Here is a 22,500-nt window from a genome sequence, read left to right as displayed (position 1 = left end):
CGCCTGCCACCAGTCTTTCAACCTCACTAATAAAATGGAACGAGTGCAAGCTCTAGGGGTCTGGGATGAAATGCCAAACTGAAACCCATTACTACTATTGTCCTATTCCCAAAATGGGCAGTTTTGATTTGTTTCCAGGGAAGCCTACAAAACAATCCCATAATAGCTCCCTGGTGTTTGGGAAGGAAGCCATTCTTGACAATCGCACTTGTACGTGGAGGTAGACTCTTGTGCGTAGGAGTTCTTAGCCATCACTATTCACACATGGCTTGATAATGTTCATTTCCTTAGGAAAATTCTTGATTTTCAGGATAAGCTACCCTACCATTTCTTTGTTTCACATTGCATTTGCTTGTACCTTCCCCAAACACCATCGACACTCAAATTTTGCCTGGCTAATGGCTTTCCTCTTCCATACGATCATTCTCACTTTAGCCTTCAAAATATGAAAGAATGGCTTGACTGGCTAAATTTGTCACATTTAATCATTCTGAAGATCGTACAAGCACATTCCCGCCCTCCTCATAAAGAGCATCTGCCCAACCTTGTCACTTAACATCTCCCAAGCCATGTTATCTTACGTTCTCCACGTCTCACACTCGACATGTCCTCCCACCTTTCCTCTCGTCCTACACTTGAATATATTTTTCACCTGTTGACCATTATCCACATTCAACATGGCCAGATTGTTTTGGTACTTGTGGGAAATTTTCCCAGCAGGAATTTACTTGCGTATTATTAAATTATTAATAATAATATAATTTAATATAATTAATTCAAAATTAACTGTATATTCATAAAGTGGACTGTATTTTATTAATTTATCCCGCTGGGTGGTATCCAATTCACAAGTTTGGGGGTATACGTACGTAACCTATCACACCTGGTATGGATAATGGCAATAAACTACAAAATATTGGTTATACTACTAAATAGGTTGATAAATATGGTTATTTCTTATCTTCGAAATTGACATGGCCTAATAATAAGCCCTGGGTATCTTTCAATCACGTGCAGGGAACCTTGTTGGCTGAAGTCCAAGTGGTGACTTAACACTTTTGCGCTCTGTGCATGAGCTCCGCAGACTTCAGGTGAGCGTGCAGCGACACTGAAATATGTATACTCGTTTCAGTTTCTCCCCTTAATTCTCGATCTACGTCGTTCCTTTTGGTATCAATGGGTTTACAATAGAATTCCCTACAGAGGTGTATGAATATAAGGTCCAAAAGCCCGGTGCGACCCCCAACAGCAAAGCCTAAAGTCAGCCAACCGTTACCCGTGAGCTAGCACCAATTGGCACGCCCTCAACCTAATGCGTATACTCTTCTCAATTTGATAACATCAATTTGTGTGTGTAAACATTTTAGTGTGGCTGTGCGCTCACAGGAAATGCACGGCTGACCTATGGGTGCTTGGCCGCCCACCAAAAGTGTTGAGTGTAATTTTAAACTATTTTAATGCATTTTACTTATTTAAATAAGACTATCATTTATAGAAGTAAATTACAAAGACAAATACTCTTATTATGACAGTTTCAGTATTACATTCTCATCTTCCTACAGCTGACCAGCCTCCAGCCTACTCTGAGAAGCAGTTGGCATACAACCCCAACTACCAGTAATGTTGACCATCTTTACACTGATGCACATACTCGCAACTCGTCAACTGCACCATCTGCTATTGGCTAGTTCATGTAAATTTAAAGAATTTTGTGATGGACTGTTTTTATGCATGTATCGACGTGTGGTTCTCCCACGAACTTTAGCTACATATCACTTTAACGGAAGCAAGTGTTTTAAAGACCTTTTTATTTGTGTCGACATTGTGCATATATAAAAGATCTGAAAATGCAAATGATAATGCTGTGTAAACATTCAGGCTGTTATTGATTTTTTGTATTAATGTGGGTAAATATGAGCTGGAACTAAATGTGTTCTCAAAACTGTTCAATATTATTGCATGGTTAAACTGTTCAACATTTTTTTTTCAGTGGGGGAGGGCGGGTGTGTGAAAAGTTTAATACTTTCATACGTTAATATCAGTCGGAGTATCATTTAGTTTTTTGTAAATTAGTACAGTATCTAGAATTGAGAATAACAGTTGAGAGGTATCAGTGCAACTATTTTTATAAATTAGCTATGAATCAGCAACATGTAAATGAAGTTGATATATTATGGAATATACCTTGTAATATATGTACTGTACAGGGTGTCCCTGAATTGGCTATCTATTTCTATGATATTGGACGAATATTATTAAAACCTACATAATTTAATATTACCTAATTTGAATGTAAAACGGATAGCTTTATAGATATGTCAAAACTTTATAGAGAACTTTCAACATGTGCTTCATCTGAATCCCTTTCAGATTTAACCTTAGTGTTGTGAAACACATTTTGCACTAATCCACTTCATTTAAATTTCAAGTTTACGAATCAGTTTCTGTACGAATGGTTCTTGAAATTTTGTTGTAAATTTTTCTCTGATTTCGTTATCGCAATCCTTTGATACGGGATGTCACAATAAAGGTGTGTTGTTGTGCATTCATTATTAGCGTTCTCTCTCAAAATAATAATAATTTATAAATATTTACATTTATAACACAAAACATGATAAACATGAGTTTTTTTTTTTTTATTCATAAAATTTCATAGAAATAGATAGCTAATTCTGGGACACACTGAATTTCCCATTACTTGTTTGTATTATGTATCTTATGGTGGAAACATTATTTAATCACTACTGTGGGCTGCATGCCAATAATATATTTTAAAGCTTAGACAAAAATGTATTAAGTGTGTATAGAATGAAGTTGTGCTCTTGGTGGTGATCATCATTGCATGTGTGGGGTTACCCAGTGTTGAGGACCAGCACATGGTGGTGATCATTGTTGCACGGTGCTGCGGGGTTACCCTGTGTTGAGGACCAGCACGTGGTGGTGATCAGTGTTGCACGGTGCTGCGGGGTTACCCAGTGTTGAGGACCAGCACATGGTGGTGATCAGTGTTGCACGGTGCTGCGGGATTACCCAGTGTTGAGGTCCAGCACGTGGTGGTGATCACTGTTGCACGGTGCTGCGGGATTACCCAGTGTTGAGGTCCAGCACGTGGTGGTGATCATTGTTGCACGGTGCTGCGGGATTACCCAGTGTTGAGGTCCAGCACGTGGTGGTGATCATTGTTGCACGGTGCTGCGGGATTACCCAGTGTTGAGGTCCAGCACGTGGTGGTGATCATTGTTGCACGGTGCTGCGGGATTACCCAGTGTTGAGGACCTGCACGTGGTGGTGATCATTGTTGCACGGTGCTGCGGGATTACCCAGTGTTGAGGTCCAGCACGTGGTGGTGATCAGTGTTGCACGGTGCTGCGGGGTTACCCAGTGTTGAGGACCTGCACGTGGTGGTGATCATTGTTGCACGGTGCTGCGGGGTTACCCAGTGTTGAGGACCAGCACGTGGTGGTGATCAGTGTTGCACGGTGCTGCGGGATTACCCAGTGTTGAGGACTTGCACGTGGTGGTGATCATTGTTGCACGGTGCTGCGGGATTACCCAGTGTTGAGGTCCAGCACGTGGTGGTGATCAGTGTTGCACGGTGCTGCGGGATTACCCAGTGTTGAGGACCTGCACGTGGTGGTGATCATTGTTGCACGGTGCTGCGGGGTTACCCAGTGTTGAGGACCTGCACGTGGTGGTGATCACTGTTGCACGGTGCTGCGGGGTTACCCAGTGTTGAGGACCTGCACGTGGTGGTGATCAGTGTTGCACGGTGCTGCGGGGTTACCCAGTGTTGAGGACCTGCACGTGGTGGTGATCACTGTTGCACGGTGCTGCGGGGTTACCCAGTGTTGAGGACCAGCACGTGGTGGTGATCACTGTTGCACGGTGCTGCGGGGTTACCCAGTGTTGAGGACCTGCACGTGGTGGTGATCACTGTTGCACGGTGCTGCGGGGTTACCCAGTGTTGAGGACCAGCACGTGGTGGTGATCATTGTTGCACGGTGCTGCAGGGTTACCCAGTGTTGAGGACCTGCACTTGGTGGTGATCACTGTTGCACGGTGCTGCGGGGTTACCCAGTGTTGAGGACCAGCACGTGGTGGTGATCATTGTTGCACGGTGCTGCAGGGTTACCCAGTGTTGAGGTCCAGCACGTGGTGGTGATCATTGTTGCACGGTGCTGCAGGGTTACCCAGTGTTGAGGACCTGCACTTGGGCCATGATTGCTAATGATTTTAGTTTTGTTTTTTTTACTTTAAACCTTCTCTGTTCTGTTTGACATATTTTTCCTGCATGCCTTCAAAGTTGCTGCCTTTTTTTTCCATCCATTTTATAATTTTATTACAGAATAAGCTCTCTAAGCAACTTTATTTTTTACTTTAACAATATCAGTAAATTAACTTGACTCTCCATCTTGAAATACTATGTCTGTTTCATATCTTATATTATTGTACAGTAACCATATATTTTGTTAATGTGTGCAAAGAATAGTTTGCTAGGTTAGAAGTGTAAGGAATTATGACATTTTCAATAGTATAGCCTTGATTTAAGAGGAAAATGTTGCTAGTGAGCATTATGCTATGTACATCACAATTCAGTAGGATCGCTCTTGCAAAGCTTTCCACTCACCGTAGTCGTGACACTTCTTGCATTCCTCACCATCAGTCGCTGCACAAATATGAATTTCTCAACTTTAGAATATCACTTATATTGATGTTAGAATTTTGTAATACTGTATTAGACAAAATTGGAAACTATTTTCTTTTATGTATTTTCTGTATTATGTAAATAGAGGTATTTCACAGATCACCTTGTTTGATACACTTTCCCGGTTCACTGTGGACTGAAGTCTTACTCGTAACATTTTGCATTCTTTAACACTGGTCGAGCCAATGCATAGGATGTTTTAGCAAATGTTTTGACCCTTGCAGTTTAGGGTATTAAATGTGCAATCATTTGGCTGTCATGTTAAAAGAGGAATTGGGTAATGAAATGTGTTGAATGTAGAAGACGTCTTTCGGAAACTGAGACGTTCATTCTGCTCACCGATCCTCTGTATGATTAGTATATCCCCAAGATTTTGCATATCTTCATATCTAAGAAAATTAAGGATTTTTTGTTATCAATCCAGAGAAGTTTGTGTTGCATTAATCTCAGATTTTCATTTAATTTTGTTTTCCCTTGTAATGAATTGTTGCTTAAAACATAGCAAAGCCTATCAATAGGACTTAACAGTTTTCTGATCTATCTTTCCCCCCCCCTGCCTTCCCAAAAATGTTTTATTTAATTTTTGCATCATTAACTTGTCTATTTTTCAATTTGCCACATTATTTAATAAGTCTTGCATTTGTAATGTACCCATTTCCACATTGGCCACAATTGTCTACCCCTTGACGTAAGCACGCTCAAGATTTACAACAAATGGGGTCAACTTTAGAATTAGGTAGTGTAGTTCATAAACCTTATAGGACTCACTAGATATGTGGTACAGTACAGTATGTGTTTACTCAGATCTTGAAAGTTTTCAATGGTTACCCTCCTAACTTAGATTTACTGTCCTCCCAGATGTGACTTCCTCAGTCACATCTTTGTACTAGAGATGCAAGTATTATCTCCTGTAAGTTTGTATGATTATATAAAGTTCTTGTTTATTCAAGGATAATACAAGATCTTTGTTAAAGGCACGAGGTAATGAAAAATTTGTTTTGTAGCATCTTAAGTAACAGCTTTTCTCCAATTTCACATTTAATTTTTTTTATTTATTTAACAATTTTCACATTTGTTAAAATAATATACGGGTTAGATTACTTTATGGAAAGTTCCTCTGCAGTTGTGTGATTGCAACAGGATTTTAATTTGAGGATAAGTGTTAAGTGTTACCTTGTTAATGTTAAATGTAATCATTGCAACTGTAGCTATGGGATAAAACCTGTATGAAATATTACTGCCATTTATTGTTCTCATAAATACCTTTACACGCTAATATACGCATGCATTATTCTAAATACATTAAATGCAGTTTGATGTACTAGTGTATACTCCACACTTCTGTGTGCACAAGTGAGTACATGCAGTATGCATGCCAAACATGATGCTGCATAATAACAGGCATGCAAGTATTGGCGTGTTTACACTGCCTCTGTGTTAATGTCTACGTTCACATACACTGTATGTACAGTAATTCAGTATTGCCGACTTGTTCCCACTTTATCACCTATGTCTTTAGACTTTTTGTTTGTTTATACAAGTAATATCTAAATTAGTCAATGTTAGAATGTAGCTATATTATTTTTGTATTGACATGTTAATGTGTAAACGAAACCATGGAAGAAAAGATTCGTTGTAATAGCGACGTTCTGATGTCGCAGGTTGTGTAATGAAAGCAATTTTCAATACTTATTCTCTAAAGATGAAATTATGTGTGAATTAAGTTTCCTTTAATGATTGTATTGATATAAAATTTCAAGTTAATAAAAGATAAAATTTTAAAGAATGTCTAATAATCATATGGAACTATAGTCTTATTTAATACTTTTAAATTATTGTAGTTGTATCATGTTCCATTAATGGGACTTATGTTACACAAAAGATTTAGATTTTCAAGAGACAATTAAATCTTTATTAAGGTTGTAATTACCCAGGGAAAGTTACAGGTGGAGCTAGGCTTGTTGTCCCTTTTTCATGTCATCATGTAGTGTTCAATAGATTTCAATGGTGTTGGCCAACAGTACCCTCTCCATTAATTTATTCCATCCATTTACCTCTGCAGTACAGTATAATTTTTTTATGCCTTTGTTTTGTATATGTATTTGTCCTTTTCTTCTCAGTGTTACGAGTTTCAAGAATCTTTCATACTCTATAACAAAAGAAAAAGAAAAAATACATTCTACAGTTAGTACTACTATTACTACTGTTAACAACTATAGAATGCCCCTTTTTTTTCTTTTGCTTCAACTTTTGATCTGGTGCTTAAAAACTTTCCTCGAAGCTCTTACGCTATTTTGTCTCAAACTATTACATTCTACTATTAGTCTAGTAGAATGTTAGTAGAACTAACATTCTACTAGATGTAGAATGTCTACACCTTTGTTAAAGTATGGACATCAAACGGTTTAATAATTTCTTCATTACTGTATTTGAAGGCTATTCTGAAATGATCAAAGTAACATAGGCTTCTCCTTGATGTGTGATCCTTGAGGTTGCCCTTAAGTGTCTTTTTCACTACTAAGTTTGTATTTTTGCTTAACTTGTAAACTAAATTTGGCCTTGTTGTGCCCATTCCACACAATTTTGGCCTTATATTGTGTGTTACTCCATGCAATTACTTTTTCTAGTTCTTTTTGAAGGGCATGGTGCTTCATTTTTCCCCACTCTGAAATCGAGTGGGTAAAACATTGCCACTCCAGGTAAATCGTATAAATATTGTATGGACTTCACTAGTGCCTAATACCAAGGCTTGTGGGATCCTGCCAGTAACATTTCTCCAGTTTTAAAATTTATTGTTTTTAATCATTGCATACATCTTGATAGAATATTTTTGTTCCCAAGTGGTAAATTTTTGTGGTGTTGTGATGTGTGCCACCTTCCAGAGCACTCTCCTGATGGGCACTTTATCAAACACCATATTTAAGTCCACACACATCAAGATCAAATCTACCAACCATCTCTAAAATATCATTGTATATCATAAAAAGTAATTTAAATTCAAAGTGCATGGTGTTCCCGTTTGAAAATTTAACTTGTTTAATTTTTATTTCTTTTCCTAATGATTTGAACCATTAGTACTGGATACCTGTTAAATAGGTTTTCTGGTAAGATTAATTCTTAAATGCATACATGTTCTTTCACTGGTACTGCAACTCATTCACTTCTCCTATTTTGTATGTCTTCTCCAAAGTGAATAGCCCCTTCGTAATACCACCACATTTAATGACTACACCCTACTTTCAATGTCATCCTTTAATTTTGAGCATTTCTGAGCATTTTTGCTATTTATGTCCCTATTACTCACTTTAGGTAGTGGACCTTTTACTTCTCACACCTCCTGCTGTAATGAACTTACATTCTCATTGTGAAGCTTTTAACTGTATCTACAACTTTCACCGAGTTCTTTTCCTCTTCTATGGCATTCTCTATCTTTAATGCCATTTCCTTTTTCTTTACAACGAAGAACTTTAATTGACTTTGATCTACCTGGCTTGACACCTTCTGCTCATAATTACTTATGTGGGTCTACTATATTTTGAACCAGTTTGTGATTTGTGATGGATTCCTTTCTAATCTCTGTAATGGTCACCCGTTCACTACTATCCATAGCTTCCCTACTTTTGTATATTTGTGGCAATATTTTTTATTAGATAAATGGAGAACTTCAGTGTTCGTACCTTTCCATCGTCAAGGCTTGTATATAGTTGAAATAGTCATTACAACTTGTGTGTTTATAGTAGATCAAGAATATTTTTTTGTTAAGTAGCATTTAAATAGATGTAGGATCGTTAATATATTATAGATTTTTATAGTTAAATTGATGAGCTGTGTTAAAAGGAGTGTTTATTTTTTTTTTTAAATTGAAATATTAAAATGTTATTACCTTTCAGTGTTTGTTGTACGAGTACTGTACATGCAGACATGCTTCTTTCTAATCTTACACTTTTGGTGTTCTAAAGTCGAAACGATCCTATATACTGTATCTAAATGTGATATAATGTGTGAAATTTAAAGTTGATGCAGATTTTCACACTTGACTATAAATTCTCGACTAGATGTGATACCTGATAATCTCAACATTTATATTATTAATATTTATAAGATAAGGCATGTTGCACTGGTTTAAAGTTATATTAAACATTGTGCAAGTTCAGTGTTTAATAAGGCATGTTGTGTTTAAGTTGCTAGTTATGAGATGGAAGGCAGTGAAAAATATTGTTGCTTCAGTAAACTATCCACCACAACTAAGCACATGCCTCAATGGAAACAATGAAGCTGGCTTTTGTAAATTGGATGCAGCTTGAGCTACAGATTTTTGGGTTTGGTCACCACCAATACACAAGGTTGTTGGTGTGGAATTAACATGTTAGAAGGATTATATATTGTGAATGTTGATGACAGTGTTGGATATAATAAACTACACGCCTAATGGGAATGTGAGAAACTGTGCTCCAATGCGAAGTATGTTTGGATAGTGAAGTCAAATTAAATAGAATTTAATAGTTACAGTATTTATGAAAGTGTGAACCAAGACATCACGAACTAAAAAAGCAAGTGTTTCATCAGAGCATCATAGCTGAAATAAAGATTTCAATGTGGAATGGTTTTAAATAATTTGAAACCATCTCTTTCTTGGGTAAGAGATGGGCAGATTTTGTATTGGTCTCCCATGCCAGGTTGTTTTAAAATTGAGAAACTTGTGCTAAAACTACAGTGGTTGGCCAGCGGTTTGGGAGACTTGTTTTAGTATTAAAAGTATTGCCATGTATCACAAATGTTTTGCTTTAATTTGACAATAAAAATAACCGACTTTATTCTATGCTTCACTGAAACTTTACAAAATATTCAAGTTATTTTGAAAACTTGTTTTATTAAGCCTTTCAGGAATGTGTTGGTGCGTGATGAGTGACGAGCAGAAGACAGTTGTTGAGGTTCTCATTATTGGTGCTGCATGTAATGTCGTTTTTGTTCCACACGCTTCCCGATTACTTTGTCTCGTATCATCATCCTCTGACTTAACAGAAGTATTGTAATCAGTTAAGTCTTTTTGTCTTTAATCCTTTCCTGAATGGTGTCCTGTCATTCAACTAGACCATATTTTTGTCTTAAACACGGTAAAAAAAAAAACTGGATGGTATCCGTGCATAACCCAATGTTTCCAGGGCTTGGTCTTAGTGAATCAGTCCATGTGAGTAATAAAGATGTCAAAATGTAAGGCATAATTGGCTTCCTACCGTTAGTATGGTTGTTGTAGCATCACTCAGTGGTTCATAGCTCATCACCTAGAGCTTGCACCAATGTTAATGTACATAATAGAACCATTTAAACTTGTGCTTCAGAAAGCTAATGGAATATAGTATGTATATATGAAGGCAACATGTATATATGACGTATGGTCAATATTATTTTAGACATTTTATTAAAGTTTTGTTAACTCTGTGACTGCGGTACCTGTTTTGGCCTCGTACTTCTCTTGGGGCTCAACATCTAAAATGTTAATACAAAATAATAGAAACAGCAGAAGCCTATCGGTTGATGTGAGAACACTCCTCTTATACTCGACAAGATCCTATTACTATTTTTATGACTTGTGTTTTTAATCTGACATATATTAATTGCTACTCTTAATCTGCTTTAGTTAACAGTCCTATTTCTAAACATACTTACCAATGGCTAATAAAACGTGGTCTCGCTTCATGCAGGTCAGTGTTCAATCCCCGACCGTCCAAGTGTTTGGGCACCATTCCTCTCTCCCGATCCGTCCCATCCCACATCCTTATCCTGACCCTTCCAAGTGCTATATAGTCGTAATGGCTTGGCGCTTCCCTTTGCTAATTGCCCTTCCTTTGATAATACCTTTCTCATTTGTATTAGTTTTTTAAAATTTGTTGATATATTTAGCACATTATTATTAACCATCTTGTTAATAATTCATCATTAAGCCTTTCATCCATTAATATGCAGTGCAGTACTGTATTTAATCATATCCTCACTTATTCTTTGCCATGTTTAATTTATCTTCTTGAAGTAGGTTTCTAATTCTCGAAATTATCTTCGCCATCCTTTACTGCGTTTTCTAAAGAATTTGTTCATTCTATATTTTGGTGGCCAGAATTCAAATGTGTTTAAATATGGCCTAAGATATACGGAGTGGACTATATGTTCTCGTCACCATGCAAGTGGCTGAGGCTCCGCTGCCACATTTCCTGCCCGAGCTCTTGATATGACACAGCGTATAATAGCTATGTCGTAGAAAGTAATGTTGTAGTATGTAGTGATGGACCACCGCAACCCACTTTTTGTAATAACTTTTTAGAGGCTGGGATAAAATAAAGCTGAAAACCAAACTTTAATATTGCTTGCATAGGACACATGTACAGCGTATTATAAGGCCTAGGAGTGTTAGGAGAGGTTAGGTCTCATACTTGCTAGGTCATCCCGTCTTGACATGTCTGTAGTAAGAATAAACTTGCCTATAGTTAAAAAAAGGAGTTGGGAATGATCTTACTGCTTGCTTACTCACTTAACAGATCACTACACGTGTATGGGAACAACGCAGGGGCAGAAATAGTGTAACATAAGAGTTACTTCATCAAGTGGCAGTAATTAACTATTCCAGTAGACAGGAATTAATGCCAAAGGAACTACGACAAATTAATATAGCACTAATGTAAGTAGTAACGACAAGAGTACATCCTCACTGAGCAACCAGCGGCCCTTTAACTCAATACCTATAAGATAAGCCACCCAAGAGGTGGCACGGGCATGAATAGCCCGAAAAGTACGCATGAGTACAGTATTAAGAAATATATTATCCCTGTCAAATCTTCACTAAATTATGGCAATTTCACTAATTAGTAAATAGTATAAACGGCTGAGAAGTTAATGCTAACTCTAGCATCTTGAGGAAAGTTACCACTTGTGTTGTAGGGGGACGGACGGACGGACGGACGGACAGACGGACAGACGGACAGACAGACAGACAGACACAGACAGACACACACACAGACACACACACAGACACACACACACACACACAGACACACACACACACACACACACACACACACACACACACACACACACACAGACACACACACACACACAGACACACACACACACACACACACACACACACACACACACACAGACACACACACAGACACACACACAGACACACACACAGACACACACACAGACACACACACACACAGACACACACACAGACACACACACAGACACACACAGACACACACACACACACACGCACGCACGCACGCACGCACGCCTACTGTATACATCCCGTTATAGGGCACAGGAAGGCTGCTAGGTGAACAGAGGTACCGGGTGTAAGGCCAACCACCGAACTGGACTAGGAGGCAACCCACAATAGTTGGTTAACTCCCGATAGTTGTTTAAATTAGATTCAGCTACTGGAATACAATTTCCATGTAGCACGGGCCATGGTGACCCCCGTAAGTTTTTTTTATTTTTTTATTTTTACATGCAAGCATGCGGGTTAAAATACAATAAAACAACAAATTGAAACATAACAATAGAAAACAAGAAACCGCCGGCCAGAAGGACCGACAGAACAACAATTTACCAAAACTGGAAAGGTTACAGAAAATGCAGGATAAAAACACAAAAAGATACAAAACAGAAAACAGGCACAAACAAGCAAGCAACGCAAGCAAACCAAGAACATAGAAACAATATAAAACAATGTAGCAGTATGAAACAAAACAGACAGAAGCGCCGGCCTGAAAGGACCGACAACAAAGCACAACAGTATGAACAAAATGAAATACAATAAGAAAGCATATCACACAACAAGCCAATAACAAACAAAATAAAATAAAAGACAATCACAACACATAAGCATAAAAGAAAACACATAGGGCACGGTAACAACAAAAACAAATACATGAAGAATAGCACACACACCAAACCACCCGCCTCGCCACAAACAAGGGAGAGGCACGGGCACAAACTACCAGATGGCAAACAAACAGCCAGAAGGGCACACAGTACAAGAGTAAGCACAATAGTAGAAAATCACCTGACATACTTGCTCGGAAACACGTTCCGAGGGAACCGTACATGGAACGCCTCCCAGCGCAACCACTGCCAAGGGCCCTGACCATCCACCGGGGACGCCATATCATCCAGGACATCGGCAACAAACACCCGCAAACAGGGTACCCAAATGGTATCACTCCTGACCTGAGTGATCGGCACACGCTCCCACACCAATGGAACTGCCCCATCCTGAAATGCCAGCGCCTCCTCACAGATCGGTAACGCAGCAATCTGCAACCAGTGACCCAACGGCATCACAGACTCCGGTAACACGTCCCCAAGCCCAAAACTTACTTCCTCAGAGGAGGGAGCCGGACAGAAGGCACCACCACAGGGGCACCAGCGTCCACGGGCACACCACCGGACGACTGCCGGGAAACCGAGCTGCGCACATCCTTTCGCAAGGTTACCACCAGGCCACGCCCAACCCCTTCATCCCCTTCATCCCTGACAGCGGAGGCCACCACGCTCCACCGCGGAGAGGCCTCCGGTGGAGAAGGAACAGCAGGCACATCCGAGACACAGACACCATCGTCAGCAGGCACATGGACTTCCGCCACCACTAACTGCGGAGCCAGCGACGCATCCGGAACCACTCCATCCACACCCGAAGACCCACAGTCACTAAATTCCCCAACATCGGCCCAGGCAGACGACGTACGCCTGGAACGTTTGGGCACCGGCCTGAGATCGTCAGAGCCGGAAGCGGTCCCAGAAACACGGGCATCACTAGCCGGACGAACGGACGCCCGCCGCAGAACGGCAGCAGCCTCTCCCACAGGGGGAACTGGACCACACACATCAGGGGGCCCCACAGCCACCCCAGCACCCAGCACAGCCGGGACCCGAGGCGAGGATGCAGGGCCAGGCGCAGCAGCTGAAGACGGGTGAGCAGACGGCGATGCCTCGCAGGGAGCAGCAGGGCCAGTGACAGGAGCAGGAGTAACATCCGATGGCACCGCATCATCCGGAGGAGTGTCGGCGACAACCTGGGGAACGTCGGGCGACGCTGGGGGAGCCTCAGCAACTAACGGGACGTTCACCTCCTCACCCCTGGAGTCCTCGTCCAGAAGGAGCGGCGGGAAATCCTCTTCCCGGAACAAGTTGACTGGAGCAACCTGAGCCGCATCGCACCCGGCAGCCTGATGCCCCAACAGGCCACACCGGAAACAGGTACGAGGTTGCCGGGCATAGTACACCCGGACGTAGTACCCCAGAAGCCGGACCGAAGATGGAATATCCGACCGCAGGTGCATCCCCAAGGTGCGAATGTTCGTCCGCCTACCTGCATACCTCCCTGAGGAGAGCGTGTTCACCCGCACACTGACGACCGCTCCAAACTGCTGAAAGTAACGTCGGAGAAGGTCCTCGGGAAACTCCAGGGGCGCCCCATGCACACTGACATAAGTCAGGGCACCACTACGGTCCGAGATGGACACAGAGCCGGCACCACCCGGCAACGGCAACGAACGCTCTTCGTAACGACGGAGGAAGTCACGATACTCCTCCTCCTTCACGAACTTGATAACAACCCGGTGGGCAGTTACAAGCTCAATACCGTAAATGGCCATCACAGGGATACGGAGCATGTCGCACATAGCCATTTCTATACCTGGTTGATACCTGGTTGATGGGGTTCTGGGAGTTCTTCTACTCCCCAAGCCCGGCCCGAGGCCAGGCTTGACTTGTGAGAGTTTGGTCCACCAGGCTGTTGCTATATCCGCATATCCAGCACGACCAGCTGAATATGCGGCCTGGAGTTCACTGGTTCACGACCAGTGAACTCCAGGCCCACGGAGTTCACGCGCTTAACAGGAGGAAGGGGGCTACCCATGTCAAGCTCGCCACGTCAACACGCAGCCAGGCAGCAACAGCAGGGGGGGGGGGGGGCAAAGACGCCCACACCCCTTGGCGACGAAAACGGCAAACACCCCAAACTAGCAGAGGCCAGACGACACGTCTGTACCTCACGGCAGCTCCAGGTGGACTCTGACCCCCGTAAGTGGAGGCTCTTTGGAGCTATTATCTGTGTCAACAGCTGACACTGGAGATCTGGGGATGGGGTCCGTGGGCGCACCAGTCCAAGACCAGAGGGCAGGACACGCCGGTGTAGACACGTTGGCCTCACAAGCAGGCGAGGCTGGCCACAGGGGGAGGGGTCAGTAGTTCCACCCTGGAGGTCAGTAGTTCCACCCTGGGGGGTCAGTAGTTCCACCCTGGGGGTCAGTAGTTCCACCCTGAGGGTCAGTAGTTCCACCCTGGAGGTCAGTAGTTCCACCCTGGGGGTCAGTAGTTCCACCCTGGAGGTCAGTAGTTCCACCCTGGGGGTCAGTAGTTCCACCCTGGAAGTCAGTAGTTCCACCCTGGGGGGTCAGTAGTTCCACTCTGGGGGTCAGTAGTTCCACCCTGGGGGTCAGTAGTTCCACCCTGGGGGTCAGTAGTTCCACCCTGGGGGGTCAGTAGTCCCACCCTGGGGGTCAGTAGTTCCACCCTGGGGGTCAGTAGTTCCACCCTGGGGGGTCAGTAGTTCCACCCTGGGGGTCAGTAGTTCCACCCTGGGGGTCAGTAGTTCCACCCTGGGGGTCAGTAGTGCCACCCTGGGGGTCAGTAGTTCCACCCTGGGGGTCAGTAGTTCCACCCTGGGGGTCAATAGTTCCACCCTGGGGGTCAGTAGTTCCACCCTGGGGGGTCAGTAGTTCCACCCTGGGGGTCAGTAGTTCCATCCTGGGGGTCAGTAGTTCCACCCTGGGGGTCAGTAGTTCCACCCTGGGGGTCAGTAGTTCCACCCTGGGGGGTCAGTAGTTCCACCCTGGGGGGTCAGTAGTTCCACCCTGGGGGTCAGTAGTTCCACCCTGGGGGGTCAGTAGTTCCACCCTGAGGGTCAGTTGGGTCGGGTGTGGTCGGGTTGGGTTGGGTCTGGTCGGGTCGGATCTGGTCGGGTCGGGTCTGGTTGGGTCGGATTGGGTGTGGTCGGGTTGGGTCGGGTCGGGTCGGATCTGGTTCCACCCTGGGGGTCAGTAGTTCCACCCTGGGGGGTCAGTAGTTCCACCCTGGGGGTCAGTAGTTCCACCCTGGGGGTCAGTAGTTCCACCCTGGGGGGTCAGTAGTTCCACCCTGGGGGGTCAGTAGTTCCATCCTGGGGGTCAGTAGTTCCACCCTGGGGGTCAGTAGTTCCACCCTGGGGGTCAGTAGTTCCACCCTGGGGGTCAGTAGTTCCACCCTGGGGGTCAGTAGTTCCACCCTGGGGGGTAAGTAGTTCCACCCTGGGGGGTCAGTAGTTCTACCATGGGGGTCAGTAGTTCCACCCTGGGGGTCAGTAGTTCCACCCTGAGGGTCAGTTGGGTCGGGTGTGGTCGGGTTGGGTTGGGTCTGGTCGGGTCGGATCTGGCCGGGTCGGGTCTGGTTGGGTCGGATTGGGTGTGGTCGGGTTGGGTCGGGTCGGGTCGGATCTGGTCGGGTCGGGTCTGGTTGGGTCGGATTGGGTGTGGTCGGGTCGGGTCGGGTTTACTTAAAGAGCAGCGGTGAATTATTGAACATTAGGTAAGGAGTAGGGGCGCCGCGGCCGCCGCGGGGTTACGGGGGACCGTCACCACAGACGGTGTTGACGGTGGGGCCGCGTCCCTGTTGTCATGGCGACCGTGCCCCCCCTCCCCTCTCCCCCATCACACCACCACCCGCTGGAGCCTCAGAGTATATTCCCACTAGAGGGAACATGGCGCCGTAGGTGAATATAAAATAAAAGAATTTCCCGTTAAGTATATCAGATTAATTCATACTTCTGCTGTGCTAAATCTTTTTTAGACATAATGTGCGTATATGACTTCTCTACGGCGCCATTATTATCATCGCCAAGCAGTGCCCTCAGTCACGTGACTTAGGGCAGCCGTCCAAAGAGCTGCCTCTACCCTTATGATTCAGGCAAATGTGATATATTTGTGTATAAGTTATAGATGACCATATCCACGGTATTATATATTGTTCATACATTGCTAATATTTCTGTTGAAACTTGGTAGTATAGTGCTCAGCTTAGGCTGAGAAATATGTTCAAGTTTGATTTATGAAAAATGTGGCGGGAGTGTTGAGCGCGGGAATGTTGACTTCAAAGTGAGCCGCAGCAAAACATGCCAACACTTCCTCTAGTATGTATACATCCCGTGGTCATACACACGGGCCAAAGTCCATTCCATCCAGCGGTCGATCCCAAAGGATTGGTGTCCAATCAATCCTGGTTTGTTTCAAGCGTGGGTTGGACATGTATATGAGTGGGATTGGGTGGTTATAGAAAGGAGCTGCCTCGTATGGGCCAATAGGCCTTCTGCAGTTACCTTTGTTCTTATGTTCTTATGTAATCCTCTCCGGCCAGGATACGAACCCAGGCCCAAGCGTTCGTGAAGCGCCAAGTGAGCGCTTTACCGCTGGGCCACGCATACAATAAAAATTTATATTTGAGAAAACATAACATTATAACGTCATAACACATAACGTCATAACATTATGACGAGTATATACATCACGTCATGACAAATGTTGTCAAGACTTGCAGTGATGTGTACTTGTTCCCCCGGGACCCCCCCCCCCCCCCCCCCGGCATCACTCATAGCGGCCAGCCTGCACGTCACCGCTGTGTAATATGCCCACACGTTGCAACCCGTTCTCGCACTTTCTTATAGTCAATATTGACTTATTAAATAAGTACATATGTGACATACTAATTTATTGTGAATATTTTAGTTTACCTTGAAAAGCTTCATAGAAAACACTGACCTTACCTAACCTTCTTAGTATGTTAAGATAAGCATCTTATTGCTTCGTAATTACAATTATTACATAACCTATACCTATAATAGGTTAAGTAATAATTGTAATTACGAAGCAATAAGATGCTTATCTTAACATACTAACAAGGTTAGGTAAGGTCGGTGTTTTCTATGAAGCTTTTCAAGGTAAACTAAAATATTCACAATAAATTAGTATGTCACATATGCACTTATTTAATAAGTCAATATTGACTATAAGAAAGTGCGAGAACGGGTTGCACATACAGGCTGCAGTGCCAGGCTTGTGGCTACAAGCTCTCTTACTCCTGCCTGCATGGCCTGCCAAGTCCTGCCATGGCTTATTATGACCTACCTCAGCCTGCCACGTCCTACAATGACCTGCCATGTCCTACCATGGTGTTACGGTATCGACACCATCGCCGGAGTGGGGGAGTGATGATTTCGGCACCATCTATGGACCTGCACTCTAACTTCCAGGTAGTTGGTGCGATGCAAACACACAGCCAACGTCTGTTGGCTGTGGTGTGGCGTCGTTCAAAGGCTCCTGTTTCATACCTCAGGTAGAAGGCGAGGTCGATGATGATGACTTCTGGTGGGTGGCGTAACGTTATCAATTTTCAAAGGTTGTGAAAGCAATTACAGTTTCAATTTCCCGGTGAAAGGATGTTATCCTATGGTCACCCAGTATACTGTCTGTCTAGCTAATGACGTTTTATGTTCACAGAGGTGACGTAATGAGGCAATTGTGCCGAGGAAGGCAGTTCACATTGGGCCGTCCAGAACTCTTGACTTGGTCCTGTGAGAGGACAAAGTGACCGCCGTCGGTAGTAGCAGTGTGTTAGCTGCTGGATTTATGCAGCGTTGTATGGACCGACGTACTCGGGATTGGGCCAAGAAGAGTTATTAGACGACAGTAGTGCATCTGTTGAGAAGTGCTGCTAGTGTGTTGCTAGAGACTTCTGCCAGGTTGTTAGCTACCTCTGTATGTGATTATTTGAGACCCCTGTCAGCTTGTGGCTGAAGCCCTCTGCCAGTGTGTTTTTATTTTATTTTTGTATATATACAAGAGTTTTTACATTCTTGTACAGCCACTAGTACGAGTAGCATTTCGGGCAAGTCCTTAATCCTATGGTCCCTGGAATACGACGCCAGCGAAGAATAGTTTAACAACCAGGTACCTATTTTAATATAGAGTTAAACAGAGGCTACAGTTAAGGATTTGCATCCAGTAAATCCTTCCCGGCCAGGATACGAACCCAGGACAAAGCGCTCGCGGAACGCCAGGCGAGCGTCTTACCAGTACGCCAACGCCACAGAGACTGTTAAGAGCGGTCTCTTGGCAGTGGACCGCTTAGCAGCTGACTGCTAAGAGCGGTCTCTTGGCAGTGGACTGCTAAGAGCGGTTTCTGGAGAGCGGCTGTGGAGTGTTAGAATATCGTGATGAAACGGTGTGTGTGGACTGGCCCATGTTGAGGAAGGTGAACTCGCCGGTGATTACCATTAAGTGTGGACGACGTGTACCTGGACGTAGTGGACTTGCCGGGACTTGAACACTGCAGATCTTTTGAGTGATGTAAATATGTGTAGTTATATACTTGGAGATATGATATATATACATATATTGGTGAAGGTGTAATTGCATATTGTTTATCCCCCCCCCCCCGCCCCTTTATTCTTTGCACTACTACTTGCCAGAGTCAGTTCTTGAAAACTTGCCATCGACTTGGGGTAGGATCAAGAAAAGGTTATAAGACACATTAACAGAAAGAACCCGCTTACTGGCCCAAGCTGGCCGTAACACATGGCTTGTCACAGCCTGCCACATCCTGTCACGTCCTACCACCCGGCGCAGACCCCGGCTAAGAGGCAGAGCAACAGCCACAGTGCAGGTAAGTGGACCGCGTCCGAGGCTCTCGTCCGTGTCAGTCGGTCCAGACGAGTCTTCCCAGTTGTCAGTTAATGATAGTTACCGGGTCAGCAATTTTTGTCTAGTCGGCAATTAACGTCACCTGGTATGGACAGACAGACATTACCAACTGCTCCTCTTGGCGGGGCACCGTAGGGCACAACAAGGACCATGTTAATAAGGTGTTATCATGAGGTTATCTTGAGATGGTTTCGGGGCTTTTTAGTGTCCCCGCGGCCCGGTCCTCGACTAGGCCTCCATCCCCAGGAAGCAGCCCGTGACAGCTGACTAACACCCAGGTACCTATTTTACTGCTAGGTAACAGGGGGCATAGGGTGAAAGATACTCTGCCCATTTTTTCTCGCCGGCGCCTGGGATCGAACCCAGGACCACAGGATCACAAGTCCAGCGTGCTGTCCGCTCGGCCGACCGGCTCCCAAACTACATTTAAATTTACTATATTTATTTAATTTACTTTAAATTTAATTAAAAAAATTAATTTAAAATAAATTTAATTTAATTAAAAAAATTTACTATATTTAAATTATAAAATTAAAATTTTATGTTAATTTTAAAACAAAATTAATATTTAATACATTTAAAATTTTGTTAATAAAAAATGTTAATTATATCAACACAAAATACAACTCTAAACGAGGGATACAAATTGACTAAGTTTACATTCAGGAAAGACCTGGGTAAATACTGGTTTGGAAACAGTTGATTTATGGAACAATTTACCAGGTAATATAGGCCAACTACTTTGACTGGACGGTCATGCAGGTCGGCGTTCAATCCCCGACCACAGTCCATGTGGTTGGGCACCATTCCTTTCTCCCAGTCTCATCCCATGTTGTTGTTATAGATTCAACTACTCGGAACAAGTTCAAACTAGCACGGGCTATGGCGAGCCCATATATAGTGAACTTACCTGGCATAGGAGCGGTAATTGTCCTGATCCCTTCCAAGTGCTCTATAGTGGTAATGGCTTGGGGCTTTCTCCTGAGAATGACCTTACCTCTCTGGGTAACATAACAGACGTGAGACCGATGGATTGTTTCAGGCGTAGGTGAGACATATATGAAGGAGTTTGGGTGGATATTACCAAGAGGTGACTCCCACGGACCAATAGGCTCCTGTACCATGTTTTGATGCACAGATCGTGTTTGGTATGTAGAGAGCAGTAGGCCTAATAGTGCACATCTGAGCCATTGTTACGGTGGAGGCCACTAACAATGTGGGCGTGTTGACCCCTCGCTCCAGGTCACATGACCAGCCCACCCACCTCAAATGGTACTACTTATACTAACTATTTGGTCCAACGTACAAAAGTGGACTGTTGTAGCCAACAATGTTCACCGTTTGTACTAGTATTTCTGCAGAGACCACGAAAAAGAAAAGCCAGAAACAAACTTAACATTTCCCAGGCCTAGTGGAGTATATATGGACTACTGGGCGTAGTATGGCCGCAACTGGAGGTTAGGTTAGGGTCTTGTGTTATTTTTTTTGTAATTTGTTTAGTGTAATTGGTCAACTGGTGCACTAATACCAAACGTGACCGTTTTTGTAGGTTAGCCCAAACACTTAGTGTAAGGAATATCAATATTGGAGGCTGGGCTGATATGGTGAAGGTCAGAAGGAAGTGTGTGTGAGGAGTCGGGCTCACTGCTATCACACTCCAGAGTGGTTCAGTGCTCTCTATTGACCACTTAAAGTGAACTGTAATATTTAGGCCTAAACAATGAGTGAGTGAGAGTAGAGGTGAGTGTGTGAGGGTGTAGATAATGAGGTGTAGAGGCGCCACACTGCACCACGGGTGCCAACACCGCCATACTGGGTGCCTCGCAGGTGTATGTACACTCTACTTGTAAATAAAGCAACTTTTATCTCAATTATCTGGCGGCCGCAGTCACGATGTTGGCGATTTCCAAATCACAACATGCAATGAAGATAATTAATCGGTATCTGGCCAATGGGGCGAGAGATCTTATAAGGAAGAGACCAATGAGAGTGCGTGTGGGAGCCGCGGCTGGCCAATCATAACCGGCTTCTCACTACACATTAGGCTCAGTGTGTGACATGACGCGGGTGGGAGTGGTTGTGTCGCTCGTCGCTCCGCTAACATAGTGTAGTTTTTGACCAATTTGGCTGTAAACTTGCCAGAGTCTACGAGTTTACCTTGACACTGGTGGTGCAGTGGAGTGGGAAACAATTGCGAGTGAATAGTGTGGCCAATTATGCCAAATATTACGTAATTTAGGGCATATTGGTCTTGTCCTTGGGGAAGATGGCGGCGGAGAAGAGAGTGTTGTGGGTGACCATGATGGTGCAGGTCCTCCTCCTGCTGCTGCTGCTGTGTGGGGCCAGGGCCGCCGCCGCCAGCTGCCCCCACGTGTGCAGCTGCCTGGGGGCCATAGTGGACTGCTCGAGGACGGGCATCACCACGGTACCAGCAGACATCCCAGACTGGGTGGAGAAGCTGTGAGTACCTCTTGTCTTACTCTTGTGTCTTAAGGCGTCTTGAGGCACTCTGGCACCAGGGCCACCCTGGGAGGGCCACCCCGTGTGTGGGCCACCAGGGGCCACCCTATGTGGGGGCCACCCCGTGTGGGAGCCACCCTGTGAGGGCCACCAGGGGCCACCCCGTGTGTGGGCCACCAGGGCCACCCCGTGTGTGGGCCACCAGGGGCCACCCCATGTAGGGGCTACCCCGTGTGAGAGCCACCAGGGCCACCCTGGGAGGGCCACCCTATGTGGGGGCCACCGGGGGCCACCCCGCTGGTTGTGAGTGTATATGTTATAAGGATCTCGGTAATACAGGCGGGTTCCTTCGTGACTCTCAGTCGAGAATTCCGCGTTCGAATCCCAAGCCGGGGAAAATGGTTGGGCTCGTTTCATGTTACCTTATGCACCTGTTCACCTAACAGGAGTTAGCTTGTAGTTGGGTTTCCCCCTTGGATGGCGGGGACCTGGATATAAGCCTAATGTGTACTATATATATATATATATATATATATATATATATAT

General features: G+C 44.2%; 1 protein-coding gene and 1 non-coding gene across 2 annotated transcripts in view; both read left to right on the top strand.

Annotated features, from left to right (window-relative positions):
• LOC123763707 (uncharacterized) overlaps positions 1-9,519 on the top strand; it is a 42,548-nt gene extending 33,029 nt beyond the window's left edge. Inside the window, exon 6 of the transcript XR_011222695.1 lies at positions 1,563-9,519. This is a non-coding gene — a transcript (uncharacterized protein). The remainder of the gene's footprint in view (positions 1-1,562) is intronic.
• Positions 9,520-21,542: 12,023 nt separating this feature from the next.
• LOC123763708 (leucine-rich repeats and immunoglobulin-like domains protein 3) overlaps positions 21,543-22,500 on the top strand; it is a 203,957-nt gene continuing 202,999 nt past the window's right edge. Inside the window, exon 1 of the mRNA XM_045751003.2 lies at positions 21,543-21,954. Within this exon, the coding sequence (XP_045606959.2) occupies positions 21,761-21,954 (194 nt within the window). The 5' untranslated portion in view covers positions 21,543-21,760. The remainder of the gene's footprint in view (positions 21,955-22,500) is intronic.

Source organism: Procambarus clarkii, chromosome 52 (genome assembly GCF_040958095.1).
Source record: "Procambarus clarkii isolate CNS0578487 chromosome 52, FALCON_Pclarkii_2.0, whole genome shotgun sequence".
Classification (NCBI taxonomy): domain Eukaryota; kingdom Metazoa; phylum Arthropoda; class Malacostraca; order Decapoda; family Cambaridae; genus Procambarus; species Procambarus clarkii.
This window is presented reverse-complemented; position numbering and strand designations above follow the sequence as displayed.